At 48.8% G+C, this 27,711-nt stretch overlaps 1 protein-coding gene across 20 annotated transcripts in view; it reads right to left on the reverse strand.

Moving 5' to 3' along the window:
- Positions 1 to 18,087: 18,087 nt before the first annotated feature.
- Positions 18,088 to 27,711, reverse strand: part of Nfasc (neurofascin) — a 179,665-nt gene continuing 170,041 nt past the window's right edge. For all 20 annotated transcript variants that reach the window (XM_029478716.1, XM_029478712.1, XM_029478686.1 and 17 more), the window contains 2 exons: positions 27,131 to 27,200; positions 18,088 to 24,034 (listed from right to left, as the gene is read on the reverse strand). In XM_029478716.1, the coding sequence (XP_029334576.1) occupies positions 23,803 to 24,034; positions 27,131 to 27,200 (302 nt within the window). In that variant the 3' untranslated portion in view covers positions 18,088 to 23,802. The remainder of the gene's footprint in view (positions 24,035 to 27,130; positions 27,201 to 27,711) is intronic.

Raw genomic sequence — 27,711 nt, forward strand, 5'->3', positions numbered from 1 at the left:
GCCCTTCTCTGTGTTAGCCCTGCTTGATCAATAGCACCTTAGTCTAGAGGAACTCCCTCAGCCCACAAGGATCCAGTCCCAGGGACAAGGCAGAAGACTGAGACCTTGCTATGGCCTCTTGGCACTGGCAGCTTTGTATTCTTTCCTTACCAGCACCGTTTTTTTTTTTTTTTTCTATCTCTTCTCTTGGCTTCTCTAAACCAACAGCATAGCTGCCTCTGGTTTTAGATGCTACACGCTTTTCTAGAGCTCCCAGGAGGCCATGCATGGCTGCCTAGAATGGCAGGGCCAGAGAATGGTTTATCTTCAAAGTACTTCTAATCTTTGTAGATGCTGTCGGCTGTAGAATGTGACTGTCCATCCATAGCCATATTAACGTGGCAGCAAGAACTGAAGACAGACAAGCCTGGCTCGTCACCCTACTTCTGAGCATCTGTGTGGCCACAGATAATTGACCCTCACCCCTATCTGAAAACAGGTCAGCACACACACTCAGAGCTGACATCAGCGTAGAGGTGCAGAGGAAGGAACTAACTCCTTTGGCCTCCAGGAACGGAGCCTGCTCAACTGTAGCACAAGTGCCCACGACAAGGAACATTTCCTACTTTCTCTCTCTTGAATATGGTGGCAACAGTTCTGCCACTGAAAGAACAGACCATCCAAGCTCAGCAACTCCTACCTGAACCACTTCAGGCAAGGCACTGAATAAGACTTGATTACTCTAGGAGCCCATTCTTCTTTAAACACAAATAAACAAAATAATAACAAAACCCAAGGCAGTCCCGCCTATCCTTGAACTGTATTGTCACCTACAATGACCTTGGAATTGTGATTCTCCTGTCTCTACCTTCATAGCACTGGAATTAGAGTTGTGCACCACCACATCTGATTCTATTTGGTGCTAGGGATGGAACCCAGGGCTTTTTGCAGAGTAGGTATGCACGCCCTCAAAGGAGGTGCACTTCCTGCCTCCATCCCTATGATCTATTCAGTAAAATAGGAATGATTTTACTTCTGTTTAAGATGGTAGTATGGCTATGTGGTTAACCAGTTCTTCTCCTCTCCCCTCCCCTCCCCTCCCCTTCCTTCCCCTCTCTTTTGTTTCTTTGTTTCTTTTCTGAAGGCAGGGTCTTACTATATAGCTCTGGCTGTCCTAGAACTAGCTCTGAAGACCAAGGTAGCCTCAAACTCACAGAGATTCACCTGCCTCTGCCACTCCAGTCCTGGGATTAAAGGCCATGTTCCACCACCACCCAGCTTCTAGTAAATTTCTAAAAGGACTTCATGAACTGTCAGCTGCTATCCAAAGTTTCCATTGCTATTTTCTTGATCATGCAGTGTCTGAATGGAAAGGTCAGCTCACCCAGCTCCCATCCTCCTACATAGCACAGTGCCTGGTCTGTGACAGAAACCCAGTAAACATAGCTGACTGGGTGAATGGCAGGAAGGTGGGGATGGAGTGGGCAGAGGCAGAGAAAGGCGTTGGTGGGACAGAGAGATGTGCCTCCTGGATTGGACTGCACAGGTGAGAGAAAGTCGGGGATGCTTTCCTGGCATGGGGTATGGGGGTGGCAGAAGCCTGGACGTGTGGCCTGTGCAAGGGGGACTTAGTGCCAGGAGTGAGGTTGACCTGAATAGGAAATCTCCGTACTCTATCCTTGCATTTGCCTTCCTAATTTCACTTAAGAGCCTGGAGGGGTCCAAGGCCCAGAGGGGCCTCATTATTCTCTTTGCCATTTCAACCCTGGGCTCCCGAAGCTTCTTTTTAAGGCTTATAATAGACAATGCTAATGTCATTATTAATATTTAATGGTAATGATGCTAATAATGCCTGCATTTATGTGGTCTCTCCACATAGCTCAAAGAACCCTGAGTTCTTTCTTTTTTTTTCTTTTTCTTTTTCTTTCTTTCTTTTTTTTTGAAACAATTTGGCTATCACAGGCAGTGGGAGGGTGGAGGACAGGGGTAAGGCAGTGGGGAGGGAGCAAGGCACTGGGAAGCTGAAGCCAGCAAAGGCAATGGCCAAGCCAGGGCTGCAGAGCAGCGGGGTGGAGCTGGACTAGGATTGCTTCTTGCTAGATCTGAGGAGGACAGCCCTTGTACAGGCACCTTTTGGTTCTGGCAAGAAGCATACCCTCTGGGGTGGGAGAGGAAATGAGGCAACAGGCTTAGGGGTACTGATGATGCTGAAGTAGACAGGTAGCCTTTGAATGTTCTTTGTAAAAATGCCTTTATTATCTATATAAATTCTATATAGGAATGGTTTCATCATGACATTTTCATACATGTGCATAATGGGTTTTGATCTCCCCTTTGCTACCTTCTCTTATCCCCCTCCCATTCCAGCCAGTCTCTTTCCTCTCCTCAACTAGCCTTCCTTCTACGCTGATGTTTTCTTTTTATTTCTTTTTTCTTTTTTTTGGTGGTGACCCAATGTGTTTCATCAGTATTGTTTACAGGCACATGGTGAGAGTTTGTTTAAGAACATGGGCATCTTATCATCACTCCGCTAGTGAAGAAACACCTCTCCTCTCGTCCCTTCTGTCATTAACCCAGGTTTAAATTCTAAAGAAGGAGTGGGGTCCCATGAGTTCATCCCCCTCCTGGGAAAGGATGGGCTCTAACTTGTGCAGATCAGGTAACCACAGACGCTGTGAATTCAAGAGTTCAGCAGCCATGTCATGCCCAGAAGTTAGGATTCCATGGCACTTCCGATTCCTTCACCTTTTACATTCTCTTCATCCCTTTTTCCAGGATCTTCTCTGAGCCTCGAAGAGGGCAATGGAGATGTCCTAATATGCCTGGGCATTCACCATTTAGCCTTAGAACTTTGACTTTGGCAATGTTATGGGCACACCACGCAAAACAACAGCAACAGCTTCCACACTAGGACCTGTAACCTCTGCAGATGTGCTTGCTCCACAGGAGACTCTAACCAGTACAGCATCAAATCTCATCAGAAAGTGATTGTTAACCCACATAACAGACTTGCCACTATAGCCCTAGTGGGATCATTGCTCTTGCCATTTGGCATTGTGGCTGACAGGGTCCTCAGCTAACTGAGACTTGATAGCAATTTTCCATCAGCACTTTCTAGCACTACAAGGACTAGCCAACAGGAAAGACGCTTACAGCCCAGTTCAGCTTGATGTCTTCCCATACGGCAAGCCATGCCAATGGTGTCTTCAGCAATCGGGTCTCACTATCTAGTTCTGATGAGCAAACGACAGCTGTGACAATTGGCTGTACTGTCTTAGGAGCCTAAGGGAATTTCTCTGTAGAGAAGTAGCCCATCTCTGTACTGGGATTTTCATTTGATAACCTATGGCTTTTGATCAGCTTCATCCACCCATACAGGTCAACCCTGTTCAAACTCTTCATTTTGTTTTTATTGCTTTTATTTTGGGGACTGGGGAGATGGTTCAGATGGTTCACAAGGACTAGAGTTTGGACTCCCAGAATCCTCATAAATGTCAGGCAAGAATAGCAGTCGCCGGTAAAGGCTGAACTTGGGAGACAGAAGCAGAGGATCTCTGGGGCAAGCCACCTACTCGGACTAGTTGGAATTGGTCAGCTCCATATTCAACGACAGACCCTGATTCAATAACCACAGAGTGGAGAGATGGGGTCAGGAAGATGGATCAGGGGGTAAAGTTATTTTCTAGTAAGCCACAGGACCTGAGTGTGATCCATGAGACCTGTATGGTGGAAGAATAGAGTCAACCCCATTAAGTTGTGCCCACATACAGATACACACAGGCACACATAAATAAATAAGCGAATGAATCTAATTTGATTAAAGAGTTCTTTTAAAGTGAAGAACAGTTGAGGCAGACACCCAACATGAACTTTGAGCCTTCACTCAAATGCACACACATGTTTGTGTCAATATGCGTATGAATGTGAGTGCACACATGCATACCATACACACATACATATACAATTAGTTTTAATTAGCTTATCAATATCAGATTTCATTATGGCTTGTTCATGTGTTGTTAGTTTTGGTTGACCCTCTTCTCTCTTCTCCTTCATCCTTTTCTCCCTCTCTCCTTTTGTCCCTCACTGCGTTAAGCTCGGCTCCCCTTCCACATTTGTATTACATCTGCCCTACCACTCTCCTTCCTTTAAAGCATCCTTTCTCCCCTCCTGGTCCCTTTTTAGTTTTCTGTGCTTTACACATACATGTTCACATACATACAGTTGCTCATATAGAAAGTCAGAAGCTAGGATCCAATATGAGAGAAAACATAGTGTTCTTTTTTGGGGGAGGGGGGTTGGGTGACTTCCCTTGATGTTTTTCAGTTTCATCTATTTTCCTGAACATATAGTTTTTCTTTACAGCTGAATAAAATTGAATTGTTTATGTGTTCCCCACTTTTGAGTTTTTCATTCATCAGATTCATTTCATTGATAGACATTTACCCTGTTTCCATTTCCTGGCTTTTGTGAATATAGCTTCAATATACATGGATTTCCAAGGGTCTCTGTGTAGGATAGAGTCCACCAGGTATATGCCTAGAAGCTGGGTCATATGGAAAGCCTATTTTTACTTTTTTAAAGGTTTATTTTATGTATGTAAGTACACTGTCACTGTCTTCAGACATACCTAAACAGACTAGAGGAGGGCACCAGATCCCATTATAGATGGTTGTGAGCAACCATGTGGTGGCTGGGAACTGAACTCTGAACCTCTGGAAGAGCAAGCAGCCGGTGCTCTTAACTGCTGAGCCATCTCCTTCATACTGCCTTCCACAATGAATACACTAATTTATGCTCCCACCAACGATGAACTAGCCTTCCGCTTCCTTTCCACCCTCTCCAGCACTTCCTGTCCTTTGTACTTATCAGGACTAAAATGGAATCTCAATGTAGTTTTAATTTCCCTGATGGTTGAGGACGTTGAACATCTAAAGACTATTCATTGGTCATTGTATTTCTTCTTTTGGGTACTACATGTCAGTTCGTTATCCCATTGGTTAATTGGGTTATTTGTTTCTTTGGTTATTTATTAGTTAGTTCTGGATATTAATCCTGTGCCAGATGTATTGCTGGCAAAGACTCTACTCTCTAGGCTGTATCTTCACGTGATTATCTATTTTCTTGGCTGTACAGAAGCTTTTAAATTTTGTGATATACCATTTGTGGATGGTTGGTCTTTTTCCTGAGTGACTGGGACAGTCCTCTTGATGGACTGTCCCCTCATTGGCATGGAATGTCCCTCTTTATCTCTTCTAAGCAGTCTTGATTGGAAATCTGTTTTGTTAGCTATTAGACTAGGTACACCTGCATGCTTTCTACTTTCACTTGTTTGAAATATCCTGTTTTTATTCTTTCTTGGAGGCAACAAATAGATGCATCTTGTCGTTTAGTTTACTCTGTTTTCTGTGCCTTTAATTAGGAAAATGAGGCCATTAATATTCAGAGTTATTGCAGGAAGGTGAGCATCAATTCCTGTCATATGGTTGATTTTGTATTGTTAGGTGTTCTCCCAATTCTTTACTTACTGCTCAACTATCTTCACCCCCTGAAGCCCATTTGATGTGTTTATCGTTCTCTTTAGTCTGAAGGATTCCTCCTGGTGTCCCCTATCTTCGAGGTCCTTGAATTCTTCAGCTGGCTTTCATCCTTACGAGGCTTTCTTTCTCCTTAGATGAGGACAGATGGTCTGGCTGGCAATTATCTTAGTTTAGGCTTGCGGCTGTGGCCTTTTGGAACTTGAAACACACCACACTCTACCTCTTTGGCTTCTAAAGCTTCGGTGGCAAAGTCAGCTGTTGTTCTGATGGGTCTGTGTTCTGCGCATCTTGTGTTTCTCTGTCGATGCTCTTGAGACACTGTTTTTTGTCTGTTTTGTATGCATTGTGCTTTGATTGTGATAGGATGTAGGGAGTTTCTTTTCTGGCCCTGCTTATGTGGTGCACAACACATGTCTTTACCTAGGTGGACCCCTCTTCCCTTAGAGTTGAGCTTTTCTGTGATGATTCTATGAAAAGCATTTCCTGTGCCTTTAACATGGATTCCTCTCTCCGTGTCCATAGTGCATGGGTTTGGTCTTTGCTGGCATTCCAGAGATCTTCATTTTTTTTCTGTCTATAGCTTTAAAAAGTGTTATTGCCTTGACTGAATGCACCGATTCCTCTGCCTGGTCTCCAGGCCCTGGTATTCTGCCTTCCCCCGAACTACTCTACTGGTGAGGCTTTCCACTGTGCTTTAAATACACACCGCATTATCTATTTTATGTTATGGGGTGCATACTATGGCATGCACCATAGGTCAGAGGACAGCTTGCAGGGTTGTGAGCGCCCGACTCGCCAGCAAGAACGATGCCACAATAGGATCCTTCTGCATACGTTTATTGGGAGAGCTCAATTACAGAGGCGAAAAGACCCCGAGTCCAGAATGTGGGAAGCCGCAAAGGCCATTACAAGATGGCGCTGGCTACCACTCAGGGTCAGCTCTCTCCTTTCACCACACGGGTCCTGGGGACTGAACTCAGGTCGTCAAGTTTGGTGACAAGAGCCTTTACCCCCTGAGCCATCTTGTCAGATCCGCTTTGTGCTTTTTTATTTGACTTATTGAGATTGCCAGCATCTTTTCAGTTTTCCCCCTCTATTTCTATCTTGTTATTGAATTCCATTTTCATAGCCTGCCTTGGCTTCCTCATTCCATTCAGCTGTTGGTGCTCTTTTGGGAGTTTATTCATGCTCTATTTCATTTTTTTCAAGCATATTTATCATTCTTTTGAATTCTTTGGAATTTCATTTAAGCCCCTCCCATTGGGGCCCAGAGGAGACGTGCCTCCTTGGTTCTTTAATATTCCTTCAGTTCTTGTGTTGAGACATGCCCATCAGGAGTTAGATCACTGGTTGATTTTCTTTTTAAATTTTAGGTCACCTTTCTTCTTTCAGTGATGGAGTAGTTGTAGTGGGATGGAAGAGCTGACTTCCTCTTTTGTGCTGATGTTCTCCATCTCATCTTCCCCAGTGAGTTTCAATGGGATGAAAGAAAGTAAAAGAGGGGTGTGAATAGAAGAGGAAATGGACGGAACAAGAAAGTGGGGGGGGGGCAGTGATAAGGGATGCTGGTTAGAGAAAGACTAGAGAGAGACCGGTAAAGATGCTATCAGATAGCACAGAGCAGCCTCATCTCTCTGGATGCTGAGGCACAGAGATCTGGAAAGCCAGGCCACAGTGTGTTCTTTAGGAGAGGAGAAGACTAAAAGGAAACGGTAAGAAGAAAAGGAAAAAGCAAAGGAAAAGAAACGCAAGGCAAGAGTAAGGTTGAGCTGGTCTACTAGAATCACACTGAGAATTAACAGATGCAACATGTTCGGAGGGAGAGAGCTTGATATAGATATAGGACATGAAAGCCATGTTGGCTGATTGCTGGTTTTTGTCAGGACTCTCCTCTGTGGAGTCACCCACAGTCTTACTTCAGGGATCCCTTTCATGGCTGCAGTGAGCATCAGTACTTGGCATGACCCAATCAGGTCACTTTACTACCATGGGTCCCTCTTCAAATGTCAGTAGAGGCACACTGATCCTGAAGGGAGGCTGGAACTGGGGCCAGTGCTCTTTCACCAGGACTCAAGGACAGGTGGGTCCCAGCCTGCAGCTTGGCAGACTCCTTGGCCACACCCACCACCCTGAAGCTTGTTGGCTGTGGGCTGTTGAAGGACCCCAGGAAACCCAAATCCCAAGCGATAACTGTCATTTTTATGGGCTTAGGCTGGTTTAATCAAAAAAAACCCACAAGTCTTGGTGGTTCCATGAGGTAAATAGATGTGACCAATGTCTGTAATCAGTTGACTTAAGAAAGGACTAGACCCTTGGCAAGGGGATGGGGCTTTATCTAGGCCTTAAGACCAAGACTAGTCTATATCTGTACATAAGTTCTCAGGTGGCTAAGCCTGGCCTTGAACTCTTGATCTCATGTCTCCACCTCCCAAATTCTGGGATTACATGTGTATACCACCAATCCTGTTTTTTTGTAGCATCAATTCCTGCCTGAGACTTTCCAGATTTCTGGCTTTTCTATTCTCAGAATGCAGAGTAGCTTCATAGCTATGGAAGCCAGTTCCTCAATACATACATACACACACACACACACACACACACACACACACACACACACACATATATATATAGTGCACTTTGAGTATACACACTTCTAGTCCTTGATAGAGTTTTTTGTTTGTTTGCTTTTGCCTTTTTTTAATGGTATAAAAATGAGGTGCATTCGTTAGAAAGCATACTTCAAGTTTTGATTTTGACTTTTTTTTTTCTGGCCTGGAAATTCTGTTCTTCTCTTGCTCTAGTGCTGGGGTCACAGGTGTGGACATACCCAGTTTTTAGGTGGGTGCTGAAGGTCCCAACTCAAGCCCTCATGTCTGCAAAGTCAGTGCTCTTAGCCATTGAACCACCTCCCAAGCCTCTCAACACATTTTGACTTGCACTTTCAATCTGAATGGGGTTTATTGGGATATAGCTCACTGGAAGGCCAGGAGTCACCCTCTCTGCTGTGGCTCTGTTTTTCTGGAGACCCTGATTGAAACAAAGCCCTTCCCAGCTCCCTGTCTTGGGCATCTTAGGCTGCTGTAAGAAAATACTCTAGCATGGATATCTTAAATTCAGATCTTTACTTTTCCACCATTTTGGATACTGGAAGTCTAAGATTCAATGTGAATCGGGTGAGAGAACTTCCTGCTTTGACTCCTCCTTCAGGTCAGAGCTCAAGCTTCCCCAGTACTCAGATTGTGACATTATGATTTCCTTCCTTCCTTCCTTCTTTCCTTCCTTCCTTCCTTCTTTCCTTCCTTCCTTCCTTCCTTCCTTCCTTCCTTCCCTTCTTTCTTCTTCTTCTCTTTTTGTTTTTGTTTTTGTTTTTGTTTTTGTTTTCAAGACAGGGTTCCTCTGTGTAGTCTAGGTTGTCCTGGAACTCACTCTGTAGACCAGGCTGGCCTTGAACTCAGAGATCTGTCTGCCTCTGCCTCCCAAGTGTTGGGATTAAAGGTTTGTGCCACCAGCACCCAGGAACATTATGATTCTTTAGTCCATGCTTTTCAGTTCACTTCAGGCAAGTTGATCCATTTACCCTTTCTGGAAAGAGCTGGATTCTTTGTACTGCTTCTGGCTTGGAATAGTGATCTCCTTTATGTTCACTGAATAAACTTCCCCTACTCTCATGAATTAGATCCACATCAATCCCTCTGGTTCTGCCCTTATCACATCACAGGCTACCACTGTATTGTAGTGGGTATCTTCACCACTGCATCTTATACCATTGTCCTCTTGACTCAGTATCTGATGCTGTGCGCATATTTGACATCCCTTTCTCTTTAGGGGATCAGGATGGCAGCAGATGGCATCATGTTTGAGGCAAGGGCTACTTCTTTTCCTACACTGGTACTGGTTCCCTGTTCGGCTTATATTGTACAAAGTCCACTGAGCAGGTATAGTCAGTGCAAGACCAAGTCTAGAGTGGGGCTGAGGACAGAGATGCAGAAGGTGGAACTGGCTAGAGCATGCCATTTCTGAAGGCAGATGATGTCGTCTTCATAGCTTGGCAAGGGAGTTCAGCTTAACACTCTGTTCACCATCTCAGTCTGGTGTAGTATGTGACAATGTAGCCTAAAGGATCATGAAGGGCTATCCACCAGGGTCACAGAGCCAGCTGGGTGTACCAGGTTCCTCTCTGTCAAAAGATTGTGGGGAGATATAGGCCGCCCTGGGAGGGAAGGATGAGGTCAGGGTGGGTTTCATGGGCTCAGCCTGAGGAGTTGCTCAGAGGCTGTGCACTGTGGGGACTAACAGGGGGTGGCTGAACCTAGCTTGAAGCTCTACTACTGATAAAATTAAGAGTAAGTTTTAATCAAGGAACTTGCTTTGCAGTGGACACTAGAAGTGTGTTATTCCTAGGAGCTGGGTGGTGTTACCACACTAGAAACAGTACCTGGGTCAAAGGGAATTAGGAGCAAGTGATCCTCTGTTCCCACCCCAGAGAACCAGACCTCCTCAGCAACGTCAGTCTCTGCCCTTGGCTTTTTGTCAGAAAGGGCTGGCAGATATCTGTGAGCCAAAGTTACACAAAGAAACTCCGTCTCAAAAAGTGTATATATATAAATAATACATAGTATTAATAAAAATAAATAAAACATAAGGTGGAGCCCAGCATAGTGTCACATGCATTTAATCCAACATAAAAACAGGAGGTAAAGACAGACCAGAGCTCTGAGTTCCAGATCAGGCAACACTACACAGTGAGACCCTGTCTTAAAAACAAAAACAAAAACAAAACAGAACAAAACAAACAACAGGGGTATCGTCTTTGTGCTAAGAATGCATTGTGATTTTTAAACGGTGTAAAAAAAAATCAGATTACTTCCCGACAATGAAAATAATATTCAGTTGACATCTCGTGTTCATACATGAGGTGGATTGGCTCATGGCCACACGCCCATGTTCCCTGCCACTGTGGCTGATAAGTAGTTACAATGGAGGCTGTATGGCTCCAAAGGAGAAATATTCATTACCTGGTCCCTTAGAGAAAATGCTTGTCAACCTTTGTGTCAAGACATTTCTCTGTCATTTGGAGCCTAGACCAACACTACGGGCGATCAGTCACTGACACTAAGGAACTGGGTCTCTTCTGCTTTAGCTTAGAGGTTGTCAACTAGTGAATATTTGGCAACGTCTAGAGACATTTGTGGTTGTCATGATAAAGTGTGTGTCGGGGTGGGGCGGGTGTTGCATCTCCACAGTGAAAGTTAGGATGTTGCTAAGGATCCCTCCACTCCAAGGATAGTCCTTCATACCCAGTTCCCTGACCCCAAATGTCCCCAGTGCTGGACTGAGATGCCCTGTGTGCCACATCAGCGGACAGCCTGCGCTGAAGCCCAGCCTTAACTTCCTCTATCCTGGAACTTTACAGCTGGAAGCTGGTGAGCACCGAGGAGGACCAGGAAGGGCTGTGTGGGAGAAGTCCCCTTCCTGGGACTCTGTGGCTCCTATACCTGCTAGGACCCAGGGTGAACCTCAACAGGGGCTTGGGGGCTTGGGTGGGTACAAAGCATGTTTCCTCAGTTCCGTGGGACCCAGCACAGGTAGGTGCCCATTGGCTTAGCCAGGTAAGCTTGACCCTAGAAAGAAAGATGATTATGATGAACCCCAGGCACAGACATGGATGCTGTGAGGTCCGTGGAAGCGCTTACTAGGACAAGGTGAGCAGGGGGCCCGAATTCAGATTCAGATGCAAGGAGTGTGAGGCTGGGGGAGTGGTGGGGAGGAGGCTGGCACGAATCCACCAGCCTTCTGGGAAGTGTGAGGAACAGATGCTGCGGCTGTCAGATGAGAGAGGCTCCTGGCACTTTGGGAAATTGCAGAATTAACAAAAGGATGGTTGCTTTGAGGGAGCACAAGCAGGGGGCACGGGGTGCACAGCTGGGATGGCCTCTAGGGACTCCCTTTCCCTGCAGGCAAGGAACAGGGCTTCTCTGGCCTAGCCTCTGGGCTGCTTATGGACGGACGAAGTTGGGGGAAGGGAGGGCAGAGGTGGCTGAGTCATCTTGGGCTTGGGGCCAGAACAAGGTCAGGTTAGAGTAAGAGCCAGGGCCAAGGCTGCCAATAGCTTGGAGTCTCAACAGTGACAGGGCTGTCTGGAGGTCATCTCATCTATCTTTCTGCTTTTGGACTCAGCCCCAGCAGATGGCATCTTGCCGACAGAGGACCCAGGCAGAGGGGTCCTCAGCAGGAATGAGAATTCACCAGCTGTTATTTGCTAAGCCCCTAGAAGCAGCAGCCAGATCTGTAGACAAAAGGGCACGTGTCTGAGGGTGTGCAGGGAAACTGCATTTTGGGGGAGGGAGGATGGGGGGAGTGGGCAGCCAAAGCAACTTCATCCAGGACATCAGCATGGCTTGCAAGAACAGCATCTCCTGCTGCTGCAGGGTCTAGAGGGGTGGGGCAGGTTGGATGGGCTGGATGCCGCTGAGAGGCAGAAAGGTTGGGCTCTGTGCACTTAAACCTATTAAAGGTATAGGAAGAGAGAAAGTTGATAAGCAATTCCTAGTGCGGATAGTTCTAATGCAATTTACAATTAACTTAGATCCAAAGATAGCACTTCCTAACACTGAAGTGTGAGATAGATACGCGCCTTAAGAGCTGTCGACTTTTTCCCAGGTGTCAGAGACCAGTCTGATCTGGTGGTGGGCTGGTCCTCCAGCCCACTGGCCTGGCCTGGTTTTGTCCTGGCTGTTTGGCCCCAGTCATTTCTTGCCCCCAAGAACTGCAGCAGCTGAAGTATAGGGTGGTTGATTGGGGTAAGAAAGCCAGGGATGCCTGACACTCTTAACGTCGCTGGGGATTGGGAGAGCCCCTAGCCAAGCAGACTGCCTGCCCATCTGGGAAATGAACTGGCTATCTCTTATGTCCATGACTGGAAAGGTGAACCAGGCCAGAGGGCAAGGAGCAGCAGACAAATGCAAGAGATCACGCCCCTCATTTGCTGAGTGCCATTCCTCTCTGTCAAGCCTCTCCAGGGGTAGCTGACAGATGCGCCATGGAGGAGGGCAGGGGGCCTCTTTCTCATTGGCCAGCATCCTGGCCACTTTCCCCCTTCCCTGCCAGATTCCCCCAGGCAGCCTGCATTGTTAGCTGGAGGTCTTGGGGGACAGACTTCCAGGCGAAGCCGATGTGTGTGTGTTGGTTTTGTGGAGAGAGTCTCTGAACCAAGAACCTATTTGGCTAATGAAGTCATAATTACTCCCGACTCACTAATAGGATGAAAGCTGGGGGGCTCAGTTAAAAGCCACTGATGGGCCCTCGAGAGTCATCTGATGGCTCTAGAAAGGGCCTGTAGAGCAGGAAGTGGAAAGGATTGGGTATGGGGAGAGAAGATAAAAGAGCTGCACACAATACATTGCTCAGAGGCCCAGTGCTGGTTGAGTCTAGTTAGCTCTGACTACCTGTCTGTGCCAAGCATGGCCACATGGGAAACTAGGGAAAGAATGTGAGGCTGTGGCTCAGAAGGACTTTGGTTTTGTTGTTCATGAATGTTATGTTCAGACCAGGTAGGTTGGCAGTGGTTAGCTTCCAACTCTTCTGGTTGTTTAAAGTTGCCATGTGCAAGGTAGCTCAGGCTGATCTTGAACCACTATGTAGACATGGCTGATTGAATTGACAATGGTATTTGCCAGTCTTCTTCCCCAAGGAAAGGTGTTAGATGGGAGGAACCCTCAATCTCCTGCCCACAGTCTGTAAATTGCTCCCAGGTAGAGTTAGGCTCCAAGTCAAAGTGTTAAATGACTTACGGGAGTCACTCCCTCTAATTCCATCAAAGGCAATGTTGTAAAACTTTGTGGCAAGAACACCAGCTGGGTCCTCTGATCAATGACCTGGGACAAGCCCAGGTCATCTGGACATTTAGCCATTTTCCCTTTGGTCATGTGGGTTCTACGTACACAGCCAGGCCAGTATTGGAAGGACTGGGAAGGAGGGGTGAAAGATGAATGGTGCTTTTAGATAAATGAGCGTGGGGTCCTAGGCTTGCACGAGAGCTGAGGTACATGGGGACTTCAGGAAAATTAATTAATGGGGCTGCAGGAAGCCTCGAGCTCACAATGTCATCCCAGCTCCCACCCCATGGGCATGCCTACATTTTGGAAAGGCAGGTGTTGCCCAAACCGTTCCTCACACTCTGCTTCCCCACTACACAGGCTAAACCACGAAGGCACTTTACAGTTTTATGCCGACAGCCTAAACACCAATGGCACCTGGTTGCATTGGGGACCACACTGGTCTCCAAGATCAGTCAACATGAGGATATGGATCATCTGATGTAGCTAGTGAGGAGTGGGCTGGGGACCACACAGGTGTAGGAGGCACAGGGAACTGGCTCTACTCTCCAGGGGGCTGCAGCCTAGCTAGGCATGGAAGAGGTGGGTTGCTGTAGTGCCATGGGGCTTGTACTGAGAGCCAAGGGCAGTGGGAGCAAGAGAGGAGAAAGTTCTTAGGATAGGTAGTGCTGGGTTTGTGAACGATGGGATTGCTAAAGAGGATAGGAAGGGCCTTTGGAGGCAGAGTTAGGACTGGGAAGGACAATTTTGTAGGCAGGAGAGAAGAAAAGTGAAATTACACATTGTTCTTGGGGCCCCGTCAGCCTGTGCTGTTGTTACAGTAGCTGTCCCTGTTTTGTGCATAAGAAGATTCAGCCAAAGAGAGGTTAAGTAAATTGTCTGAGACCACATAGCTAAATCCTGATCAACCTGCAGGATCTCAGCTCGTACTCCGGCTCATGATAGGCTTAGGGGAGGACAGGACCTTACGGCTGTCACTGCCCTTGTTGGCTATGCCCCAGGACTTCTCGTGGGCATGCCTACTGCTACAGGGTGAAGGAGAAGGGTGCCGGAACAGATTGAGAGGTTTGCAGATGCTGCTGCCCTGGCACAGTGCCCTTGAACCAAAGGCTTCACGGCTGAGATGTTCATTCACGCCCCAAGTGTAGCCTTGGAAGCAGGGTACATGAGTGGTCTGGCCTGGCTCCTACTTCCAGCACTGTCCCTTACCTTGGGTGCAATATCTTGCTGTTTGGAGTCAGTTTTCTCAGCCTGTAACAGGATATAGCTGCCTGCTTCACACGGCTGCTGGAAGGTTAAAAGGGACAGACCTTTTAGGGTTGGTGATACAGTGTAGCCTTAGAGTGTTTGCCTAGCATGTAGAGGGCCGGGATTTTGTTCCCCAGCCCTGCAAGAAAACAAAAGAACAGGGACGTTCACATAAAGCCCACATCACGGTGGTAGCTGGCAGCATCCCCTTCTCTTACTGTGACTGTACTGTCCCCCAAAGACCATCTGGTGCCTTCTTGCCTTTACGCCATCAGTATTATAGATGGCTCAATTCCCTGCAAGTTGCAAGGCTTGAGAAAGTCAAAGCCCTGCCCACATTTTTTTTCTTTCTTTTTTGTTTTTTTTTTTGGTCACTCTTGAGGGCTCCAATTCAGACTCTCCATTCTCAACCTGCCTCTCTATCCGGATATTGAACTCACCAATTTTGCTAAAAATTTCTACTCACCCAGGGCAAATTCATGACTGAAGTAGGGTGACTGTACAGAGGGCACAAGAGGTGCTGGCTTCTCCCTCTTCCTGTTCCCTCAAGCAGCAGTTAGTATCACCTGCACAGGGACACGGGGAAAGTTCTCATAGCAAGCACCAGAGCTCAGATACTAGACCTGGGAATTTTTACTAGCTCCCACTTCCAAGAGAGTCTGGTATAGCTGGGCGGAGAGCCACACGTAGGTAGACAGCATTGCTCTGATCCTTCCCCTGCCTGTCTCAACTACTCCAATGATTCCTCCAGACTGCCTAGAAGCTTCCAATCTCCCTTCTATTAACCAGGACTCTATTATCACCCACCTCCCTCGTCCCCCACTTGCCATTTGTCAGTTCCCAGTCGACTCTAGGTGCTTTTAAATCCCTACTGTGAATCTTTGTCTGAGAGTGAAACCACCCCATGTTCTGGCTGTTGCTGGCTCTTTACAGTCAGGATGCCTTCTTGGGTTTATTGCAGTGAATTCTCAATAAGCTCAAGCCAGCGATCAGGGTCCATGGGTACTAAGGCTGGGTCAACCGTGCCATGCTTCTCTGTGCTGGGGTGTAGACAAATCAGTAGCAAATTATGGTGTGGGGATGGATGTGAGGGTTGGGGCTGGGCCGTTGGGCCGCAGCTGTGGCTCCAAATTGCTATGAGGCCCACTGCCTAGTCCTTATTCCAGCAGGAACTGACATCAAACAAATGGGCCCTGATGCGTTAAGTTGTAAGTATGGGGGAGGGGGGCCTGCAGTGGCCGTGTCTGCATTTTTGCATGTAATATACTGCTGAGTCGTGGGGATAGAATGAATTCCCTGATTGCAGTATTGGGGGCAGCTGGGAAATAGCTCGTACAGGCTTTGCTCTTAATAAACATCCGAAGATGGCTTGTCTCCTCCCTACTGGGTCTGTTAAACCAACTCCAAGCTGGAGATTAGCATTTCTAATGGGCTGGGAGGTGCAGCCTTCAGGAGACAGGGATGAAGGATGACATATTCAGGGGTCCCCCGGGTTCTTAAGAGAGGCAGGCGCTTTGTCTGGCCTCCACTGAATGGAGGTTGGTTTGCCTCAGATAAGGATTGATGCTCTCTAGTCTTTCTGCTCCTGTTCCCTTGGAGGGCTCTGCACACTGGCCAATGGACCCCATCACTCTGAGGTCCGGCCTGAAATGTCACTCATTCAATATTCACCTATCCAGTACCAGCAGAGAAGAAAACAAATACTTGAATTTATCCAGCCATGTCTTTCAAAGGAATGGAGGTCTCACTCAATCAACTCAATCATTTACTTCAATGACAGGCATTGGTCTCTGGAAGCAGAGATGGGGAAAATGTGTGTTATACTCAGGGCATTCACAGTGTAGGCAAACAAATAGAGGGTTGGAGGGATGGCTCAGTGGTTAAGAGCACTGACTGCCCTCCCAGAGGTCCTGAGTTCAATTCCCAGCAACCACATGGTGGCTTACAACCATCTGTAATGGGATCTGATACCCTCTTCTGGTGTGTCTGAAGACAGCTACAGTGTACTCATATAAAAAAATTAAAAAAAAATAGACAAGATAACATGTCCAACCCCATGGTGCATGAAATAAATGCTAAGGAGGTACAGTGAGGGGGTCTGAACCCCTAAACACAGAGCTGTTGGGAAAGACTACTGGAGATGGTGTCACCTGAGCTGGTGGCTGAAGATATGTAAAGCTGGATGAATTCATATGAAAGGTAGTCCCAGCTATTCTGGAATCTGAGATAGAAGGATTGCTTGAGTCTGAGAGTTACAGACTGGCATAGTGACACCCTGTATAATATACATATATACCTTGTATGTATATATGTATATGCATATGTATATGTCCATGTATATGAATATATGTATATAGACATGTGTATAGACAGGTAACCTAGAATACTGGCTACAGATGCCTTTAGTAGTCTGGGAGGAATGGTCTAGAAGGTATAATGAGAAAAGCATTTAGAGTGGCCTAGAATCCAATGTACAAGGCCAGAGGTGGGAGTGGCTGGGGAGAACGGTCGTGAACAGAGCTGCGGGCCTCGATTTGTTCTGTGAATCCTTTTTTTCTCAGGACTCTCTCGGCTTGAACCAAAGGTGAGACATTAGCAAATGGACATCTGGCACCAATCTCAAAGCTATTTTGTTAATGTGGGAGTGGCAAGATGGTTCAGAGAAAAGGTGTGACGTGTCAGTGAGTTACCTAACAGTTCAAGAGGAGACACACCTAGAGATACTGGCGGAGGTCTCGTGAAACAATGAGCGCTCAAGTCAGCGGTCCCCTGTGAAGCCTCTCAGGAGAAGAGTAAGCCACAGGGTTGGGGGTCACCTGCTGATTCTTTGCTCAAGAGAGTTGGGTGTACATTATCCAGTGATTTTTTTGCTTTCGTTTTCCATTCTACTTACGCACTGCCGGTTCTCTTTCTGCAAAGCAGAACCGCCTGCCTTGCACCAGGCTGAGGACGAGGAGGGGATAGGGCAATGGAGGAAGAACAGTGATAGGAGACAGGTGCCATCGCCAAGTGCTCTCTTTGTCCCAGCCTCGCCAGCACGCTGCTCTTTAGGTGGTGTGTGCGCACCTACACTGAACCAGCAGATGTCTCCTTGACCATCTCTATCCCAGCCACTTTGTGTTTAGAACACAAAGATGTACAAATGAGTTTTCCAAATAAGAGCAACTTCTAGATGGGGGCTCAATGGCGGGATTCTGTAATGGAGAACGCTGCCTGGCGCCCATGGGAAAGCCTTTGATTCCCCTCCTTCTTGCTATACAGCCCAGGCTGACCTTGAACTCACTAAACAGCTCAAATCCTTGAACCTCTTGCTACAGCCTCCTTATGTACATGCACCATTTTGCCTAACCTTTACAGTCACTTCTGTCATTAATTTTTTGACATCGCTCTTGCCTACCAGTCAAAGAAACAAATCATGGCCAAGATCCATTTTGAACAACTTTTATTATACGTTTAGTGTTCTCTATACAAAAGAAATCAGTTTTTTTTTTACAGTGATTCAAAAAAAAATCAGAATAATTTGGCCTTTTCATTGCTCATGCAGCCAGTTTATAAGTCCATGTATTAGACAGTCCTCCATGGCCCAGAAGTCCCTGCTGAAGGTCGTGCGTGACACCCTCAGATACACGTCTGTTGCTGACAATGTCGGTTAATGACAACTCACAACAAGGGAAGGACACGATGTGAGGGATTAAAGTGAGCCTGCCATGGAGAGTTAAAGGTAACCAATGGAAAAAAAGATTAGACCAACTCATGTGCTTAGGAATGTGGGCAGCATGGAGACACAGGGAACACCATGTCGGAAGGGAGAGATGCATATGTGGGGGAGGGGAGGGGTACGAGGTCCTCCAGGATCCACTATGGTTGAGGGCGGGACCAGGACAGAGAATGGGCGTGTCACAGGCGACTGATAACTCAGCTCAGAAGAAGTTGGCAAAGAGCTGGGAAGCTGGGTAGAGGCAAACACTGACTGAAGACATCACATTTGATAGAAGAGCAAGCAGGTCAGGGTCACCTGATCTGCTACAGCTTTGAAAAAGAAACAGGATTGCACAAAACTCTGGATAGCTTCTGCCAGACTTTTGTGTTTATTGCTTCATAGAAGTCTTTACTTCTGCTAAACTCCAGCTCGGCAGATCCCAGGGTGGGAGACTTGCCTGGGCCCTGCTACCCCTCAATACCTGCAGACTTGGCGGTCAAGGGCAGGATGGACAGAGACACCCCTCCTTACCCTCCCTTCTGAGGAATACAGTATGCTGAAGGCCAGGCGTGTGATGAATCAAGAGACACCATCCTGGGGCCCAGTCCAGGTTTCACAGTAACAAACACCTACGGGCTCACTGTTCTACCTTCCAGTCTCGGGCTGCCTGGGACTCCATGACTGAGCTAATCACAGGCTATCGCAGACTGGCTGATCTCGGACTCAGGAAAAGCCTGGGTTGTTTGCTGGGAGGTTCTGGGAACATAGTGTAATGGCTGAGAGAGGTGACATGGTGACAAGCAGGACAGATCTCAGGCAACACCTGCTGAGGCAGCTGTGGTGAGAAGAAAGAACACTGGACACGGAGTCAGAAGGCCCAGAAGGCTCAAGTTCAAGTCCTAAATGTACCCTCACTGGCTAGATTCCCTCCCCGCACTGTCATTTCCCTGTCTGTGTGATGAGTCATTTTAAACAGATCAGCTCTGAGGTTCCTTCACACGAGGAATCCGATTCTGTCCTGAGCTAGATGCCGTGCGTCTGTTTCATCTCCATCTCTGCTCAGGCAACAGCCTTTTAATACTAACGTGCTGATAAGAGCAACATTGGTTTCTGCCGTGGCTGGAGATAGCTCAGGGAGTCTTGCAGCTTCCCTGGGCATGTGTCCTTCTCTGTCCTCTCCTGAATGTGTCCCTGAGAGTCCTCTTCTGAGAGGAGGAAGCAAAGCAAGGGCACTTTCTGGGCTGAGGCTGTGTTGGGCAGGGACAGCCACGGGTCTGGTCTCAGGCATTTAGCCACCGAGTTGGGGACTCTCTGCCCAAGCTGCCGGTGTTACACTCCACATTTTCTGTCACTGGCTTGAGACTTCTTGTTTTGGAGTGGGGACTGCCTACATGGGATTCCTAGGCTATCATGTGAAATACATGTAAGGACTTTTGCTTCACTAGAAAGAGAGCACTGTGGCCCAGCTGTTGGGACCTAATCCTGGCCATGGGCTTTCATTGGGCAAAGGCTGCTGGCCTTGGTTGGAGGACACCCCACTCCGAACTGACACAGATGAGGGATGGGTTCTGGGCTGGCATTCTAGCAACCTGCTCTCCTTCCTCTGAGAAGTGAGTCTGGGCCTCAGCCCTAGACCATGGAGGGAACAAGAAGCTCCATCCGTTCCGCGTAACCACGAAACAGCCTCATATACAGCAAGGAAACCTTGCTTTGCTTCCCATCCAGAGGCTCTAGGACAGCTGAGTTTAGCTGGGGCTCCCAGGAGGGGCCAGAAGACTCAAAGGCCTGTTTCTCCTTCAGATTTCTTCTCTACCTTCTGTCCACAGGAACCAAAAATAAGGCCCAATCTGAACAGCTTCTCTTTCCCCAAGGTCCCCTCACCTGCAGGCCTTAGCAGCTCATCTCATGTGAACCAAGATATGGATGCTCATGCTGTAAGATTATGATCTAGGGTGTTCCCTACAGTTGGGTCTGCTTGTGTGTGTGTGTGTGTGTGTGTGTGTGTACAACACACACAGTTGTATGGGGGATGGGGAGGATGTTTTCACTCCCTTCTCAATGCTGTGTTCTGGGAAACCAGGAACATTCCTTTTGTGAGGTGAACTGAGTCACTGGCTGACTCTTGGCCCAGGAATCACTCCAGACCTTGTTGGGAGGGGTGGTCCCTCCTACACTGACCTCTGGGAAGGAGGAAATAGGCAAGGGCAGGAGCCAGCCTGGCTTTCCCTCTAGTGTTAACTCAGCTATCTACACACGAGCAGAGCCTGATGTGTTCTGTTTAGCATATCCCAGGCAGGATGGGGGACAGCTGGTCCTGATCGGGTACACCTATCCTCCTCCAAACAGGAGTATTCAAAAAAGGGGCTAAATGTGGGAGACAGACACCCTAAAGCACTACAGTGCTGCCTACCGAATCCACTCATCCTGATCGTCTTGTCCTGCCCAGACTTGCTGGCCCAATGGAGCAAGTTCTCCCTTGGAAGCCTCTCCCTTCTAACTTGAAGCAATTGGCAGTATAGGCAAACCAGGACACAATGCTTCTGACGGAATGGTCACGGTGTGCCAGTAACTCACCTACTCGTTTCCAGTAACATCAGCCCTGCGTGGGTAGGGACCACATCTGACCTCACTTGTTCACATGGTATTCATGGCTTAAGCTTTGGCCCAGACTAGATGCTCAAAGAGCTTTTGATAAGCACTCAGAATCACTGCAGGATGACCCACCCTGTCCCCCTGCTCCCACCTGAGAGATGAAACAGGAGCAGGCTTAGGCACCACTTTGGGGTGGTTGCCTAAGATCCAGGTGCTGGGGTGGCAATACTGTTCTCTTGCTGAGTTGGGGGTAGACTCTAGCAGGCTCTGTGAAAAGTGGCCTCTCCCCTTCTTGGAAAAAGCTGCCTCCTTGAAACCTCACAGTGCTGAGCTGCTCTGTCTGGGAACTTGCCATTTCTCTGGTTCTCCAGAGAATCTGTTCCTGCCAGGAGAGCTGTGACCGCTGGTGGCTGGGACAGCTATCGGTGCCCACAACACAACAGCCTTAGGGACAGGCTGATGGGCTTTTCATTTCTTATGTAGAGGACAGTACTGAGCATGACAGAACTCCGGAATGAGGCACAAAGACAGCCTAAGGATTCACCTCTCTCCCAGATCCTTAAGACCAAAGAGCCCTCTCCAGGCTGCCTGTGGCAGGGGGATAGCTACAAGGACAACCGAGTCCCTTCCTCTGAATGCCTGCTGTTGGTGCCATGGCTTTACTAGCTGGATGGTGCTATGTAAATGGTGCCCGAGAAACCCACCACTTCCTCCCGGTCCACAGTGTTTTCTGGGAAGGATGGTTCTTTACCTCAGTTGCATTTCCCTAACCCTCCCGTCAGGAATGGTGACCTACACTGCAGCAATGCCCAGCTGTGTCCCAGAAGTGTTAGACTAGAACAGGGAAGGGAATCTGAGCACACCCCCACCCCTAGCCTTCCTGTTTACCCTGTCCCCTTTCACCATGAGAGCTGTCCCTCAGGCCTCCAGGAAGCAGTGCTGGCCATGGGTTGGTCCAAAGGACCATGACACACTCTCAGGTTCAAACATTATCAGCTCATCTCTGGGATATGATTTCTTACCTGCAATGAGTATGTGCCTACGGGCTTGACGTTCACCCAAATGCTTATCAAGTGACAGAGCATTGTTAATACCTCTGCGGCTTAAACGTATGGCAAATGATGCTCTTGGAAAGTCTCTGGAATACACAGCCCTGGTCCCGCCCAGGCCCCTAACTAGTACCTCAAGTTGGAGGCCATGCCAATGGTGGGCGATCCATTCGAAGTGGTCAACCTTGCCCTCCCACAACTGCCTCAGGCTGCAGACATAGCTACAGGGCGACACTCTGGCTTGAGATCTCCCATCTCTTTGTGTCGCTGAGGCAAGGTACCTTTGGTTTCAAAAGTGGATTAGGTGGGGGAATGAAGGCAGCACCTTCAGGCTGTGAACTGCATGCCTGCGAGTGTCTCCATTAGGGCGGAGGGGGCGGGGGGTAAGGGCGTGTGTGGAGCGGCTGCTTCTGGTCCGGAGGGGACACTTGCATAGGCTGCCCTGGTCCCGAGACACACATCACTGGAGGCATCAAGACTTGCAGAATAGGGCTAGGGATCTGGGAACCGCAGGGTTAGATCCGAGCTGTATAAGGCATACGAGAGCTTTGTGTCCTTCGAGGCAGGGAGAGGCATTACAGCACTGTTACTACAGTGCACCTCACGGTCCCCCGATATGTATGCGTACCCTAATGAAAGGACAGATAGGCTCAGTCTGGGGGCAGCAGATCCCCATTCATATACCACGTCAAACACAAGTCAATGTCAGACACAGTTGAGCAAGGAGAGGATGGGAGGAGGAGCAGCACTGTTACCCCCAGACACACCAGCCACACTCCTGAATCTCAGGGCTCCAGCTCTTGGAGGGTAGCAGCATAGACCCTGACCAGGTGAGCAGGTGTGGCCCTCTCTCCTCCACCCTGGGTTTCACTGCCAAAGACAAAAGAGGTCCAAACCCAGCCCTTTCTCTTCTCCGGAGGTTTGCTCCGTTATCCAGGGACCACACCCTGACTTGCTTCCAGCTTCGGGTCTGGTCGCCAGAGTCCACGTAGGTCTCCCTTTCTCATCGTCCGAGCAGCTCATCCGCAGACTCTCTGGTGGCAGGGACGGAGTAAGAACCAGGAGCAAGAGGTAAGGCCCCCTCCCAACTGAAGCAGGGCGTGGAAAGGAGTCCTGTGCACCCTCTTCCTGCCAAAAAACACTGTCATTTTCCAGAAAAGAGCCAAGCCCAGCTCAGCATGGATGTGGCCGAGGCAGATGGGTGGGGAGTGGGGGTTGAGGGAGGCATATGGCGAAAGGCATCCTTCGGAAACACACTGGCCTGGTGGCAGCTTGAATACTACAGCTTTTCTGCATGTTGTGTTACGGATCAATCCTTTTTTTGCCCATCTTTTTCATTTCCTTGGGGAGAGCCCACTTATTCTTTTTCCAGGGACTTTTTTTTTTCTTTTTCAAAAGTAAAAGAAAATGGAGACAATGACTTGGAAGGAGAAGATGCACAAAGCAGAGAGACAAAGCAGAGAGAGAGAGAGAGAGAGAGAGAGAGAGAGAGAGAGAGAGAGAGAGACAGAGAGAATGAAAACATCGTAAGCAATAGAAATGAATGATCGTGAGCCGAGATCGGGGTGGCCATCGTGGTGGGATGCTGCTCAGGGTGGCCGTGAGACAGGGCAAGGGACTAGGGCTCCCTGCAATGAGCATAGCTCTAGCTTTCCCATCTAATGGCACCCAAGGGTAACGGGGCATCACTAGGAGGGGGTTGTGGATAGCTGGGTGGTCACTGGCCCTCACAGCTTGGCAGACCCCCATGTTGTACCCTTGTCCCTGAAGGTGGTGGTGGCTTTATGGTAGGTCTGCAGTTGCTTCATCTCCCCTCTCCCCTCCTACTTGCAAAGTAGTGCCGTGCCTGGGATACTCCGTCAGGCAAGGGAATAGATGGCATTGACCGGCGACGTGGCCTCTGAGCTCTCGTTGCCCTCCGTCTCCTCCTTGTCCTTTTTGACAGTGTACTGGCCAATAAAGGAGCCATCTTCATTGAACTGGCCCTCGCCACCTTCGCCATAGTCCACCAGGCTGTCATCGCTCTCCTGTTGCTTGATGGTGCCATCCAGAGATGTCTGGCTGCCCTGCAGGGGCTTGTTGTCCTCATCACTGGCCAGAGAGAGACAGAGTCAGGCCCAGACTGGCCAGCACAGCTCAAACCAGGTGGGATGGGATAGGGCCGCTGGCTTCCTACCAAGCACACAGTGCAGGAGGATTGCACTGGAGTCTTGGAGACTATCCAGTGTTTACCCTCCCTTGCCCAGCAGGCTCTACAAAAGAGGAACTGAGGCACAGAGAGGATAAGATCTTCCCCAGGGTAAATGGCACTCTGGGGAAGGTCAGGGACTAGAGACTGCACTTCTAAACTCCCTATCTGAGGGCCTTTCCCTGAGACAGGCCAACTGTCTGTGGCAGGAGCAAGCAGCTGGCCATCTTCTGAGAAGCAGAGCCACAGCTTGTGAGACATGTGGCAAGAATTCAGAGGTTCTGGTTCCAGTGAGTCTCACTCACCCTTTGCTCTGTGATCTGACTATAACCCGTCCGTCTCTCGGAGGAGAAGGTGGAGCTCCTGTGGCCTGTGCCATGGGACAAGTCCCTGCTCTTGGCAAGAAGTAAGTGCCCTAAGGCAACCGGCTCTGCCTCTCCACTTCCATCTCAACACTACTTGCCTGGGCAGAGCAGAGCAGAGCAATGCTGATACTCTGGGCCCAGTAAGTCAAGGAGGTGTAGGGTGGGAGGGAGGACCACACAGAGAAGCATGTGAGGCCTGATAATTTGAGAAGACACTAGCAAGGCTCGGAGGATCCTATTAGCCTCTTCTAGGCCCTCTCTGTCCTTAAGGCCCTCCTGGGTAACAAGAGTTCGGGGCCTTGGAGGTACAGTGGCATTGGCCTGCAGGAACCGATGCCCAGTCCACACTCAGCTAAACTCTCTAGCATATGAGGGGCTGCTCCACCAAGCTGGTGCTACCCACTCCTGGCTGGAAAACTGCTTGACAGAGAGACCAGGCAGTGCTGGTTATATTTCACAGGCGACACAGACTCCCAGGTAGGAAGCAGCTGTGGACCAGCAGTGGAGGTCTAGAGGACTGAAGAAGGAACCACAGTGGCTTTAGGTAGTCTGAATGGATACACCACACCCTCTACACAGTCCTAGCCATCAGTCCTTCCTGGCTAAACTGCCATTTTAACAGTGTGTTCGAACAGCAGCCTTGGGCTACCGGGAAGGGGCCTTAGGTGGAGCTGGAGCTGAACATAAACAGATGGGAGACAGAATGCCCAGCAGTTGGCTAGACCAGGCACTCTTTTATTCCAATCTCCTTTGTAGGCAAGGCCTATTCTTCTAGACCAAGGTCCCTTTCCCTTCAAGAGCCCCACGCGCTGAGTTCTTTGTCTCTATAGAACTGTCTCTGCCTATGGGTGAAGTCCTTGGATCATGTATATGAATCCCCTTAGACTACCTAATGTAGTGTTCATGCCCCGCAGTGGCTGTGGGGTGAACATGCACCCCTTTTCCTTGATAGGCCTAAAGCATTAGCATTGCTCTGCCTGGGCAAGCAACTACAGAAACAGCAGTGGAAGAGTCTGTCTCCATGGGATGCTCAGCTCTTGTCAAGAGCAGAGACTTGTCCTGCAGTCACAGGCCACTGGTGTTGCATCTCCTCTTGATGGATGGGTTATAGCCAGGTTGCAAAGCTGCTGGCCCATACCTGCTCTATGCTGAGTGACTGTGACTGGGGGAAAGGGATCTTGGTCTAGAATAGCGGTTCTCAATCTTCCTAATGCTGCCATCCTTTAACACAGTTCCTCATGTTGGGGTGACTCCCAACCATAGTTATTTCATTGCTACTCCATATCTGTAGTTTTGCTATTGTTAGGAACTGTAACATAAACACTGGTGTTCTCCTATGATCTTAGGCACCCCCTGTGAAAGGGTTGTTCAACCCCCTTTACCCTGCAAAGAGTTGCAGCCTACAGGTTGAGAACTGCTAGTCTAGAAGAATGAGACTTTCCTCAGGAGGCACCTGGTTTAGCCAACTGTCTGGCTGTCTGGCCCACCAGAGACCCACAAGGTCCAGGAGGACAGACATGGGGAAGAGGCTCATGAGAAAGGTACCCAGCAACAAAGCCAAGGACAGAGTAGGAGACCCCGCTCTTTGTCCTCAGGCCCATTTCCTTAGAAAGTAGGTCTTCTGATTTCCCAATGTTAGCCTTTCCCTAGTAGGACTCTTGGACTCATTCAATGCAGGCCATAGGAGCAGAGTCCACAGAGCCAAAGCTGACCTGGAGGTAAGCGAGATATAGACAGAAACAGCTCATCCTATCTTCATCTTCACTGGGCTGTACCAAGGGTGTGGAGAAAAAAGTCCCACAGCCTTTTAATTGAGGGCTGGAGGAAGCTCTCAGCCCACTGGGAGGCTGGATGCTACCAGGTGATCCCAGGACAGCCAGGGAAGGAAGAGGAGCCTCTCCCAGGGATGTCAGGCTGGATGGACAGCTGCAGCCATAAGCTGCCAGATGGCTTTGGGCAGGCAGAAGCTCTCTGCCCATCGGCCTGGTGGTGTGTGCCAGGCTCCTGAGGTGGTAGAGGTTCAGAAGGAAGAGAGGTCAGAGGATGATTGGGTGACCTGTGCCCAGAGTTAGCAGGGTTGTGATACACTTTTTCCCATCTCAAATGGTCTTGGATGAGATTCTCTGACCCACTCCTGAGCTCAGAATATACTGGCCATCCTGACGGACCAGTGGGCAACTTGGAAAACTCCTGACTGAAGTTCGCATCAGGTCTGAGAGGGAGCACAGGCATAGGACAGAAGCACCAGCTGGCAGCCCAGCCAGCTCCCTCAGCTCTGCTACTAGCTCACAGGGTGGTGAGCCTTCTGGGGCCATTCATTGTCTTGGGGGTTAGGAGTGGAATGCTGGCTGGAGGAGGCTTGATGGTCACACTCACGTCACAGAAAAGGGGTCTGAGGCTCATTTTGACTGAAAAGGGGAGAAGACTCAAATAGGAAGTCCTGTTCAGTAGAGGTTCATGGCCTCTCCACCTCTCTGGAAACATACACTCAGCCAGATGGTTGCCCCAGACTTAAAAACAGCAGTCCAGTGGCAGGAGGTTCTGTGGATGCAGCGGTTCTGGGACTGCTGCAAAGGAGCTGCTCCAGGGCAGCAAGGCCGGTAACCAGGGGAGGAGCGGAAGGGGGTCACCCACCTGTAGTCAAATGAGCCATCTTCTTCTTTGGGGTCTTCAGGACCCAAGGGGACGTCCTTCTTTTCCCGCACTGATTGGTAAGAGAAGGAAAGGCAGGGAGGATGATTAAAAGGAACGCCTCTTTTGGCTACAATGTTTCTAAACACACAGCCCAAAGACAGCCTTGGGGGCTGGAGAGCTCCTAACCCCAGCGGTTAGGAGCGCTTGCTGTACAAGCACGGGAGGCTGAGTTGGAGACCATTGCACCTATGGAAAAAGCTAGGCGTTGTTGTGTGTGCCTATAACTTTGGAGCTGTGAGGTGTGTGTGTGTGTGTGTGTGTGTGTGTGTGTGTGTGTGTGTGTGTGAGACCAGCCTAGTTTCAGTCTCAGTGAGAGACCCTGATTCAAAGGAATAAGGTAGAGAAATAGGTCAGTCAGTCCCTTCTTTTGGCTTTTGTGTATAAGTGCATGCACCCACATACAACCTCCCCCCCCACACACACACACACTACAGACCCCCAGACACCAGCTTGGGCTCAGCGACTGTCAGTGATAAGCATCTTTTTAAACAAAGCATTATTAATGGCCCCAGGCTCAGTCA

The sequence above is a fragment of the Mus caroli genome, chromosome 1 (genome assembly GCF_900094665.2).
Source record: "Mus caroli chromosome 1, CAROLI_EIJ_v1.1, whole genome shotgun sequence".
Classification (NCBI taxonomy): domain Eukaryota; kingdom Metazoa; phylum Chordata; class Mammalia; order Rodentia; family Muridae; genus Mus; species Mus caroli.